The sequence below is a fragment of the Lynx canadensis genome, chromosome C1 (assembly GCF_007474595.2).
Source record: "Lynx canadensis isolate LIC74 chromosome C1, mLynCan4.pri.v2, whole genome shotgun sequence".
In the NCBI taxonomy this organism is placed as follows: Eukaryota; Metazoa; Chordata; class Mammalia; order Carnivora; family Felidae; genus Lynx; species Lynx canadensis.
Window position 1 is genome coordinate 4250309 of NC_044310.1, and position 12344 is coordinate 4262652.

General features: G+C 41.8%; 1 protein-coding gene across 1 annotated transcript in view; it reads right to left on the minus strand.

The window, feature by feature from the left end:
• The window catches only part of DNAJC11 (DnaJ heat shock protein family (Hsp40) member C11), a 71686-nt gene that overhangs the window by 41710 nt on the left and 17632 nt on the right, over positions 1-12344 (minus strand). Inside the window, exons 2-3 of the mRNA XM_030324506.2 lie at positions 3788-3917; positions 608-681 (exon numbers count right to left, since the gene is read on the minus strand). Coding sequence (XP_030180366.1) covers positions 608-681; positions 3788-3917 — 204 coding nt within the window. The remainder of the gene's footprint in view (positions 1-607; positions 682-3787; positions 3918-12344) is intronic.

A 12344-nucleotide genomic window follows, 5' to 3' on the forward strand; every position in this document is an offset into this window, starting at 1 on the left:
CTCTGTGACTAGTCAGCGACAGAGCAAAGGGAGAACAGAAGCTTGTGTGAATGTGAGTAACTGTTTTTACACAGCATGGCTGCCAGGGGAACATTTTTCCTCCTGGGCAATTCAATCCAGTAGTTGTCAACTTTTCTGTGTTTCCATTTGCTCACACGTACAGCACATTACCAACACAAACACGTCCCAAATGCAGTCACTCGTAACCTGGGGCGGAGGGAGCGGCACAGAACGGTGGAGGGTGGCAGGAAATGCGTGTGGAGACAGAACCGCACCCCTACGGAAACTGTCTTCCATCAGACCCCCAACCAGCCTGTTCCCTCCCGGGGGTTAGAAAATACTGGTAAAGCCTACACCCCTGGCTTTTTACCTGACAGGTTAGGAAACAGGACAAGCTGGATGGCTGACCTGCTTGAGCACACGGAGGTATGCAGAGGCATAGCCAAGCCTAGAAGTCATCTCTTACACCGAAATATGAAGCCAGGAAGGGACTCTCGCAGCTTCCAGTATTCTCAAGCACATGGTCCCAGGCTGTGGGATCAGGGGGTTGGTGCTCTGCAGATGTTTAAAGACTTTCCTGGGATGCCAGATGCACAGGTTCTCTTACCTCCCATCCTTCCATCTCCAGGCCTCTCTTCCCATAGATGTCATAGATGGCCCTGGTCTGGGGGTCGCTGAGCACTGCAAATTAAAAATCACACGTTTACAAAGCACGGAATTCACCTTTCAGAGCTGGAAACATCGTCAGGTAAATCCACCTCTTCCCCTTCCTCCCTGTCCAAGCACAATCTCACCGAGAGGCACTCTTCACCCCTGTGCATCTTTCCCCCTAACTGCCTATCTGATCTGGTCCAGGATGTGCTTAAAGGTGGGACACAAATGAGAAATGTCGGATTTTTTGTGTCCGAGCAATTCTTCATTGTGAGGTGCACCTGGTAGGAAGCTGCACTCTCAGGCCACTCGAGAACAGTTATTTTTTAACAAATTTGGTTAAGTTTCTGCCACAGTCTATACAGTAGCTGGGGATGAAAGAGTTAATTTCAGGAGCTGAAGAAACGAAACAGATGAACACAGAGGAAGGGAAGGAAAAATAAGATAAAAACAGAGAGGGAAGCAAATCTTATGAAACTCTCAAAGACAGAGAACAAACTGAGGGTTGCTGGAGGGGAGGTGGGTGGGGGGACGGGCATTAAGAAGGGCACTTGTTGGGATGAACACTGGGTGTCACAGGTAAGTGATGAATCACTGGGTTCTACTCCTGAAACCATTACTGCACTATATGTTAACTAACTTGGATTTAAATAAAGAAATAAGCAAAAAAAAAAAAAAATACAATAAGCAAACAAACAAAAAGAAAGAAAGAGTTAATTCCAGTTTCTAAAGCTTATTCAGACAGGCTCTGATTGTAAAATCAGATTTTTCTACAATCAGAGCCTGTCTGAATAAGCTTTATATATATTTACTATATATATATTTAATACCCTTCTGCTTTTTTGTAAATCATTTTAAGACCCAAACACCTGTCACCACAGTGGCTGCCACATCACCTAAATAAGTACATCAGAAAAAGATTTTTCAGCGAGGGACAGAGCTACTGGAAGGACATCCAAACGGAATGCAAGTGTCAGGAAAGCCAGTGGTCGCTCCCTTCCTCACCTCCTCTGCCAGTTTCTGTGCGAGACCTTCGAAACTTCTCTCCCTTGAGACTTCCCATGTATTTTTAGGCCTAATTAAAAAAACGATGTAAATGATTGCATCCATACGCAAATCCAACGGGGAAGAAAGAAGTGCTGACCACTGGAAGACGTGGGAGGCAGACTTCTTGGGCTAATCTGTAGGATTTCATAGGGACTTATCTGTTCACGGCTTTCGCTTGGTCTCCCCATGAGGCTGAGCATGGGGGCGGCTCTGCTGCCACAGCACTTCCTCAAGAACCATTCGGGTTTTCTGTTAACTCTTCCCTGAATCTCCAGGACAACACAAGCTGGCTACGGGGGTAATTTAGACAACGGTAAAATCCACACAGCCATTCAGACAACAGGATACGATATAAGGAACAGGCTTCTGAGCAGGAGTTAAATCTGCTAAAGACCCAATGCTGACCACAGACGTGGATCGTGCACTGCAGCCCGAGTTTTCCTCATCAGTAAAATCCAATTTTTTGATAAAACCATAAAGTGAAATATGGCATATGCTTTTATGTCTGTAACAAAAAGTCTTTAAAATAGATTAAAAAAAATTTTTTTTTAATGTTGGGGCGCCTGGGTGGCTCAGTTGGTTAAGCGTCCGACTCTGGCTCAGGTCAAGATCTCATGGTTCACGGGTTCCGACCCCACATTGAGCTCTGTGCTGACAGCTCAAGAGCCTGGAGCCTGCTTTGGGTTCTGTGTCTCCCTCTCTCTCTGCTCCTCCCCCACTCACGCTCTGTCTCTCAAAAATAAATTAAAAAAACCCAAAAGTTAAAAAAATTGCTTAAAAATTTTTTTAATGTTTATTTTTGAGAGAGAGGGAAGGAGGGAGAGAGGGAGATAAAGAGACAGAGCACAAGTGGCAGAGGGGCAGAGAAAGAGAGGGAGACACACGATCTGAAGCAGGCTCCAGGCTCTGAGCTGTTAGCACAGAGCCCAATGCGGGACTTAAACCTACGAACCGTGAGATCATGATCCGAGACTAAGACGGATGCTTAACCGACTGAGCCACCCAGGCACCCAACAACGAGAAGTCTTTATTTCATAAAGAAACACATTATCTAATTTTTGGTCTGTTTAACTAAGGAGCAAATCACCAATCTGTTCCGGAATGAATAACTTATTTTACTTGGCATATATTCTAAGAGTGCATTAATATTTTTAAATTTTTATTTATAAACCTGTGGCAGAATATGCATAACATAAAATTGATTTCAGCCACTTTTCAGTGTATACTTCAGCGGCATTAGGTGCATGCAGTGTCGTGTAACCATCACTGTTATGTTGCTAGAGCTTTTCCACCATCTCCAACAGAAACTGAACCCATCAGTTACTTTAACATTTAAAAAAAATTTTTAATGTTTATTTTTGATTATATATATAGAGAGAGAGAGCGCAAGCAGGGGAGGGGCAGAGAGAGAGAGGGAGACACAGAATCGGAAGTAGGCTCCAGGCTCGGAGCTGTCAGTACAGAGCCCGATGCAGAGCTCGAACTCATGAACCTGAGCTGAAGTTGGACACTTAACTGGCTGAACCACCCAGGTGCCCCGACTTCAATATTTTATACACAGCTACATCACAAAATTTTCCTTCTGAAGTACCTAAGATGTAAGTATAAAAACCTGAATTACTTGATTCTACTTCCTGTTGGCCTTCCCAACATCATTTTCTTCCTTTTGTTAGAACCTTTCCTTAACCAAATGCTCCGGAGCCAATAAAATGATGTTCAAGTAAAAAAAACATTCTTGTGAATGTTCTCATAAAAAAAGAGAACAAAGAGGGCCTGTCTGAAGCGATCAGCCTTTTACCTGGAAGAGCTCCCTTTAGAAGAAAGCCAGCGAGCGATTTAGAGCCTGAGTGCTCCCTGCAGCCCGGCCCCCGTCTGCTCTGCTCACACTCTCATGTCCCACTGACCGGACACATTGATTCCAGGGCAAACTACCACTCTTCCAAAGGACCTGTCAGTAAAAAAGCACTAACCTAACCTCCTCTCTCATGCACCTCTAAGGACTCTCTTTCTGTCCTCTACAAATCAAGCCTCTTAAAAATCGAGCAGCTGCTTTTCAGGGCATGTGCGCGAGGCCTGGCCCTCCGCTGACCTTCATAAGCCTGGTGCACAAGGTTAAACAGCCGCTCCGCCTGGGACTTGAGCTCCGGGTCCCGGTGCTTGTCGGGATGGTAAAGCATGCACAGCCGCCGGTAGGCAGCTTTCAGCTCTTCCGAGGAGGCCTACAGAGAGAAAAATCCAGTTAGAGAACAATCAATGCTGCTTGAATATTATCGTGATCAGAATCAGCCTTGAAACGGGAACCTGTCAGCCACTCTCCAATGTGTTTGCTTTCTACATTCTGGACATAATGAAGTTATGCTTTATGGTTTCAATAAGGCTTCTTTTTTCCACAGTTAATAAAGTGATCAATTATGTACATCAACAGCAATTGTGTTTTGCTGGGAAATGCTGCTATCAGATGCGTCTCTATACTGGCTCAATGTGCTCTGAGCTGAAACTAAAAACGTCACAGAGACCCGCTTACTTTCTAACCCAAGTTATTTGAAATAAATCACGTGGAGGCACTCTCAACAGAAAACTGGTTCAGACAGGAAAAAAGCTATCTACCATCAGACAGAAAGGCCATGCATTTATCCAGTTTTCTGACAAAGGAACCTTGATGAAGATTTACCCATAAAAACCACAAATAAAATTGTAAAACCAACACAAGCCTCCGATTCAATCTCTGATTCTAAAAGGGAGCACAGAAAGTGGGCAAAAATGCGTTGCTATCCTATAGAAACAAAAGCCCTCCCCCACAAACCCAGAAGACCTCCCCCCAAGCATTCAGCTCCCCAGTCCTCACATGTCCTCAGTTTGAGGGAAAACACGCACCATGGGAAGAACAGATGATACCAAGTAAGTACAATGGACTGAGTGTATTTTAGCCGCACAGAAGGTGGGGGGGGGGGGCAGGGAGGATAAAACCCACACTCTGCTTTGCCTGCCGCACAGCCACCAAGATGTCCTCAGACACAAACTCCCTCAGAGGCCCTAGGAACACCGAGCCACCAACCTGGCCAGCCCCTTGGGTCTATTTTGGGGAAACATTCTGTGTGATTTCATATCAGCCTCCGGGACCGTTTGGGTCTATTCGAGGTGATGCTGAACAGGCAGCTCTATCCAGATGACCGGTCAAGTAAAGAACATTTTGTTTTTGGGAGGCAACCCTCTCACCATTTTGACAATAGAAGCCCACTTCTGGGTTGCCGATGACACACCAGAGGGACCAAAAAACCAGCCATGCGGGCAGAGAACGGGACCAGGTCCCCGGTGAGAATGCCAGGGCTGACAGTGCACTAGGAACAGGCCTCAGAACACGTGTCCCCAAGGAGAACCAGTACAGGGACTGATCAAGGGATCAAGGTTACAAGGGAAAACGTTTGACCACATTTTTCTATGATTTCCACAACTTTTCATTACCTTCCAGTTCCAGGACTAATGAGTTTTTTTCACTAAGGAAAAAAGGAAAAACTTTACTGTACTTTAGTAATAACTTTTCAGCATGAAATTTATTTTTATTTTTTTAAGTTTATTTAGAGAAAGAGCATGAAGCGGGGAAGGGGAAGAGAGAGAGAGGGAGAGAGAGAGAGGGAGAGAGAGGATCCCAAGCAGGCTCTGTGCTGTCACGAACCATGAGATCGTGACTTGAGCAGAAATCAAGAGTCAGATGCTTAACCGACTGAGCCACCCAGATGCTCCAGGCACAAAATTTAAACACTTTATGCAAAACTAAGTTCTTCAGATGTTAGAAAACCAGCAACGTTGGGCAGGTTCCCTAGAGGTTTTAAACAAGGAGTTCTGAAGAACTCCAAAAGAAAGACACTCCATGTGACTGGTAAGATGTCAGTCACACGTGCCCGAGAGGAGAGGCCGTGGGGAGGCCTGGTGCCCGTCGGTGCCATCAGGACGATGCCTTCACCTCCGGGCCCTCGGCTTCTTTGTCTGGGCGGGGAGGTGGCTGGCTGGCTGACCTCTACAAGCCCTACTAGCTCTGACTTCACATGATCTGTTATCCGGAAAAGAAACACCTATACCCGAGACACGCCGCCTGTCCTTTAAACCAGACACAGACCATTGCTGCTTGTTTGGACAGAGCCTCGTTTGCACACAGTTTTACATCAGCAGCTTCTTGGAAGGGGGTCAAAGACTTGGCTGACCGAGCAGCCCCTTGCCAGGCAGATGTCTGCCCTGTTCCAGCACCAGTCTTCCGCCCTCCCTTTGGGGCAGCCCCTGAGTGTTACACTGTTGAACAACTTGTAGCCGGCTGCCTTCCTTCCTTCTCTCCACCGGCCTCCGAGGTTAGTGGTGAAGAACACGGACTGGGGGCAAATGAGCTTTCGGACCCTTAGCTCGTTCATCTGCAAAGTCTCAGGGATGGGGAGACAACGAGGGGAGAGCAGACCCTACGGTGCTTGCTTACAAAGGGTGGCTCTTGTAAAACCTTTTCCTCGTTTTTTCAACTTGAAACCGCGGACTGCGGGACCTCCCTCCTCAAAGTTACTGTGAGGAGTAAATGAAGTGGGACCTGTAGAGCACTCAACAATGCTGTGTATTCCGAAGGGGTCCGGGTCCTTGGCTGTCCTGTCACAAGTGAAGCTCGACATTCCCGTGGCATCACGCACACTGAGACCGGAACAGGACACGGGGTACTGGCACAGGGTAACAGGAGTGCTCATCCAGGAAGCAGTTCGTTTCTGAAAATTCACTTAGGACACGTGCCCTTTGCTAGATGGGCACTCCGTTTCAATAAGAACCATGAGACCCCATAGCAGAGATGTGCCTCAACAGTCCCGACTCTGCAGCTCTTTCTTCTTTCTCCTACCACAGGCTTCTTTCCTGGCCGACATCAAGCATGCGATGCATTTCTTGCCACATTTACCAATATGCCACCTGTACCAAACCTCACTGTTTTAAGCAAATAAGTAATGGTTAACTAAATAAAATAGATCTTCTCCAGGTAGGTTTACTTATGTAATGATGTAAAAGGGGCTTGTTCCTTCCAAGACAGCAACTACAGATTATTTTCTTTCTGCAAATTGTAAGTGTTCTTTCCAGTATCTCATACAAGTTACAGGCGCATGATTAGACAGATCTGGCTGACTCTAGCTTAGACTGATGTTTCCTGGTTGTTAAACTAGATGACAAGGGGGCAGAATATCTAATCTGCAAGACCTTCTGTAATCATATTAATAAATGGCTTAATGTGTTATTGATTAAGTAATAGAAACGAGGAGTTTCATTTTTAATAAATATCATGTTCAATAAAAGGTTAGATTGGGCCTTTCATCATATCTGAATAGCTAAGGTCACTGGTTCAATATTTCACAAATGATAAACTCTTTATCATAAAAATACTGGTATCATTTCAAAATCTGCTATCATTAAAAATGAAACCTACAGTTGCACACTTGTTTCTAAAATCCTATATAAAGTAAGGAGATGTACTGTGCCTTAAGTCTGAAAAGTTCCAGCATGTCAATCATCTGGTTATATTTCTAATTAAAGTAAATTTATTATAAATCCAGCCTTAGTGATCGTTAACATTCACAGTGGAAAGGTCCTTTGTGACCTGACTGTAGAGTTTAGTGGTCTGTTGAAATGATTGGATTCATCGATGCTATACAAGACAAAAATGAAATTCCTGCGGTAAGGCACAAAACTAAAAGGCATACAGATTACAAGGGAGAAGGTTAAACTTTCTGCATTTGCAGATATCACCTATGTGGGAAATCATAAAGCACCTACAAAAAGGCTGCTAAGTGACATCAGTGAGGTCACGGGATATGGGGTCAATATGCAAGTATCAATTTTTTCCTACATTACTAAAAACTAAAATTTAAAAAGACAATGCACTTAGAGTACCATCACAAACACGAACTGCTTAGGGATGGACGGGACGAGTGCGTGCAGGACGTGTCCATGGGCAGCCACAACACAACTCTGACAGTGAAAACGATGGAGGGATAAACCATTTTCGTGCATCGGAAAAGTCAACATTATTAAGATGCCACATTCTCCCAAAGCATGCTACAGATACCACGCAACCCAAAACCCCACCAGGCCTTTTTCTGTAGAAACAGACAAGCCAATTCTAAAATTCATGTGGAAAAACAAAGGCTATGCAACAAAAAGGTATGTTACTTTCCTAGTTGTTTTATCAGCCAGAATAGCTGAAAAACAACTGGCGGACTTATGTGGCCGGATTTTAAGATTTCGTACAAGGCTATGGGAATCGAGACAGTGTGGTACAGGGGAAAGAACCAATGTAAAAGTCAATGGCACGGTAGTGAGTCCACAAACCGACCCCTACATACATATGGCCACGTGATCTCTGACAAAGAGGTCAAGAAGGTTCAAGGGGGAAAAGATAGTCTCTATACATGATGCTGAAAGAGGGGGACATCCACATACAGAAAGGAGAACCTGGACCCTTATCTTGCATCAGACAAGAGGTCACGCAAAGACCTCCGGATAAACAAAAACGGATACACAGAAGCCAAGGGAGTTCATTACCACTAAACCTGCCCTGCAAGCGAGCTCCAGGGAGTCCTGTGGAGTGAAATGAAAGACTGCAACTCAAAGCCATATGAGGAAATATAGGTCTCAGTAAAGGTTAAAGACAAGTGCAAGTATAAAAGCTAGTGTTAACCGCAAAAACAGATCCTAACTCCACATTTTGTTTTCTTAATAATTTAAGTGACTAACACATTAAAAAAGCCTGTCAGACTAAAAGCTAGTCCTTTGTAACTTTGGCTTGTAACTTCACATTTTGTTTCTACATCATGTAAGAGGCTAATGCATTATGGAAAACAATTATCAGGTTATTTTTTGGAGACGCAACAGATAATGATGTAATTCTATGACCTCGATCACTGAAAGGCATGGGAAAGAGTTTTTGTATGTTATAGAAGTTAAGCTGGTATAAATTCAAATTAGGGTATTAGGAAGTTAAACGTAGTTTAACACACTAAACCACAAGGAAAACAGAATACATGTGAAAAATGAGGAAGGAATTAAAACGTTTCACTATTAAAATATGGCTAAACACAAAAGACCCTAATTTGGAAATTAAAGGACAAAAAAAGATACAGGGCATAGAAAGGAAATAGCAAAACAGCAGAAATAAGGCCTGCCTTATCAATAATTACTTTAAACTCAACAGGTTGAATTCTCCAATCAAAAGAGATTAGCAGGATGAATTAAAAAAACAAACAAACCACGACCCAACTATTTGCTGTCTATAGGAGACTAGCTTTAGAACCAAAGACACTAATATGTGAAAAGTAAAGGGATGGAAAAAGATTCCCTGCAAATAGTAACAGAGAGAGTAGGGTGGCTCCACTAATATCAGACAAAATAGACACTAAATCAAAAAAGGTTGCAAGAAACAAAGAAGGACAATATATATTCATAGGAGGTCCAATATAGAAAGAACATATTAACAATTATAACTATTTGTTACCTAATAACAGACCGTCAAAATATATGAAGCAAAAACTGACAGAATTGAAAGGAGAAATAGACAGTCCTACAATAATGGTTGGAAATTGCACTATCTTGCTTCAATAATGTAGAGAATAACCAGGCAGAAATAAAGAAACAGGACCGGGACAACACAGTAAACCAAGTAGATCTAACAGACATATATAGAATATTCTACTCGTGACACCAGAACACACTTTGGGATGTGTGCAAATGGGATGCCATGTATGTAGGAAATCATAAAGAACCTGCATAGAAGCTACTAAAGGCTCTTAGCAAGGTGATGGGATTGGGGTATCAACAAAAGGTTCAATACAGCAAGAAGATATATATTAAGCCACCAATGAAGTCTCAATAGATTTTAAAAGAGATAACCTAAGTATCTTCTCCAACTACAATGGGATGGAGTTAGAAATCAGTAACAGAAAGAAAACTGGAAAATTCACACATTTGTGGAAATTAAACAACACATTCTTAAATAACCAAGAAGAAACCACAAGGGAAATTAGAAAACAGATGAATGAAAAGAAACAAAATATACTGAAACTTCTAGGATGCAGTGAAAGCAGTGCTGAGGGGGAAATTTACAACCATAAATGTTTGCATTAAAAAACAGGAAAGGGGAGCCTGGGTGGCTCACTCTGCGGAGTGTCTGACTTCTGCTCAGGTCATGATCTCACAATTCGTGAGTTCAAGCCCCACATCGGGCTCTGTGCTGACAGCTCAGGGCCTGGAGTCTGCTTCCAATCCTCTTGTCTCTCTCTCTCTCTCTCTCTCTCTCTCTCTCTCTCTCTCTGCCCCTCCCCTGCTTGCACTCTCTTTCTCAAAAATAAAGAAACATTTAAAAAACAAAACAAACAAACAAACAGGAAAGATCACAAATCAATGACCTAATATATAACTAAGAAACTAGAAAAAGAACACACTAAACTCAAAGCTGGCTAGCAGAAGGAAATAATAAAGACCAGAGCAGAGATGAATAAAATAGACAATACAAAAGCAATAGAATGAATGAAACCAAAAGTTGGTTCTCAAAAAACAAACAAACAAAACACACACACACACACACACACACACACACAACACAAAAAACACAAAAAACAAACAAAAAAATCAACAAAACTGACAAATCTCTAGCTAGACTGCCTAAGGAAAAAAGGAGAGAAAATTCAAATTATTAAATTCAGAAATTAAAGTAGGGATAACATGACTGATTCTATAGAAACAAAAGGATTATAAAGGAATACTATGAACACTTAATTGTCCACCAACAAGCTGGAAAATCTAGATAAAATGGACAAACTTCTGGAAATTCAAAACCTACCAAGATTAAATCATGAAGAAACAAAATCTGAAAAGACCTATAATTAGTAAGGAGATTCAATTACTAATCAAAGACTTCTTGACAAAGGAAAAAAAGCCGTGGACCTACCTGCTTCATTGGTGAATTCTATCAGAAATTTAAAGAAGAACTAATATCAATCCTTCTCCAACTTTCCCAAAACATCAAGGAGGGAACACTTCCAAACTCATACCAAATCTGGACAAAGACACCAAGAGAAAACTAGAGACCAATACACCTTATGAATACCAATGCAAAAATTCTAAACAAAACACTAGCAAATAAAAATTTCACATTCTAAAAGGATTATTACACATCATGACCAAGTATAATTTATTTCTGAAATGCAAGGAAGGATAGTTCAACAAAAATCAATCAATATAATAATATACTACACTAAGAGAATTAAAGAAAAACAAAGCACCCCACACGATCATCTCAATTGATGAGGAAAGAGCATGTGACAAAATTCAACACCCTTGAGTATAAACACACTCAACAAACTAGGAACAGAAGGAAACTACCTCAGCATAATAAAAGGCATAAAGAGCTCTTACAACTGAAGACAGACCTACGGTGAACATCACTCAATGGTGAAAGACTGAAACAACTTCCTCTAAGATCAGGACCAAGGCAAGGATGTCTGCTTTGGCCACTTCTATTCTATAGTCCTGGAAGTCCAAGCTAGAGCAATTAGGTAACAAAAAGAAATAAATGGTATCAAAACTGGAAAGAAGGAGTAAAATAATCTCTTTTCCCAGATTGTATGATCTTGTATGAAGAAAACTAAAGATTCCACACACACAAAAACTGTTGGAATTAATAAATGAATTCAACAAAGCTGGAGGATACAAAGTCAACACACACAAATCAGCTGCATTTCTAGACACTAAAAATAAGCATTCTGAAAAGGAAATGAAGAAAAACAGTCCATTTATGATAGCATAAAAAAAACCAGGAACGGAACTAAGGAGGCAAAGGATTTTTATAACGAAAACTATGAAACACTGCTGAGAGAATTAAAGAAGACATAAAAAAATGGAAAGACATTCCATATCAACGCACTGGAAGACTCAGTATTAAGATGTCAATACTACCCAAAGCAACTAAAAGATTCAAGGCAATCCCTATCAAAATCCCAAAGACAGTTTTTGCAGAAATAGAAAAATCCACCCTAGAAGTCACATGGAATCTCAAAGGCTCCCAAAGAGCCAAAACAATCCAGAAAAAGAACAAAGTTGGAGGATGCATATTTCTTTATTTCAAAGCTTACTACAGAGCTACAGTAATCAGAACAGTGTGGCACTAGCATAAAGACAGGCATACGGACCAACAGAATAGGACACAGGACCCAGAAATACAAATTCACATATACGTCAAATAATTTTTGACAAGGTGTCAAGACTACTCAATAGGAAAAAGACAGCTCTTCCAACAAATGGTGCTTGGGGAAACTGGATGTTCATATGTAAAAGAATGAAGTAAGACCCTTATTTCACACCATATATAAAAGTTGATGCAACTGATTTTGTATGTTGACTTCACATCCTGCAACTTTGCTGGATTCATTTATTAGTTTACCCACTAAAAATAGATGGGTGCTCTAAACATAAGAGCTATGAGTGTAAAACTCTTAGAAGAACACATAGGGCAAAAGCTTCATTACATTGGACGTGGCAAAGATTTCCTGGATATAACATCAAAGGCACAGGCAATAAAGGAAAAAATAGACAAACCGAACTCAAGAACTTTTGTAAATCAAGGGATATTATCAAGAAAA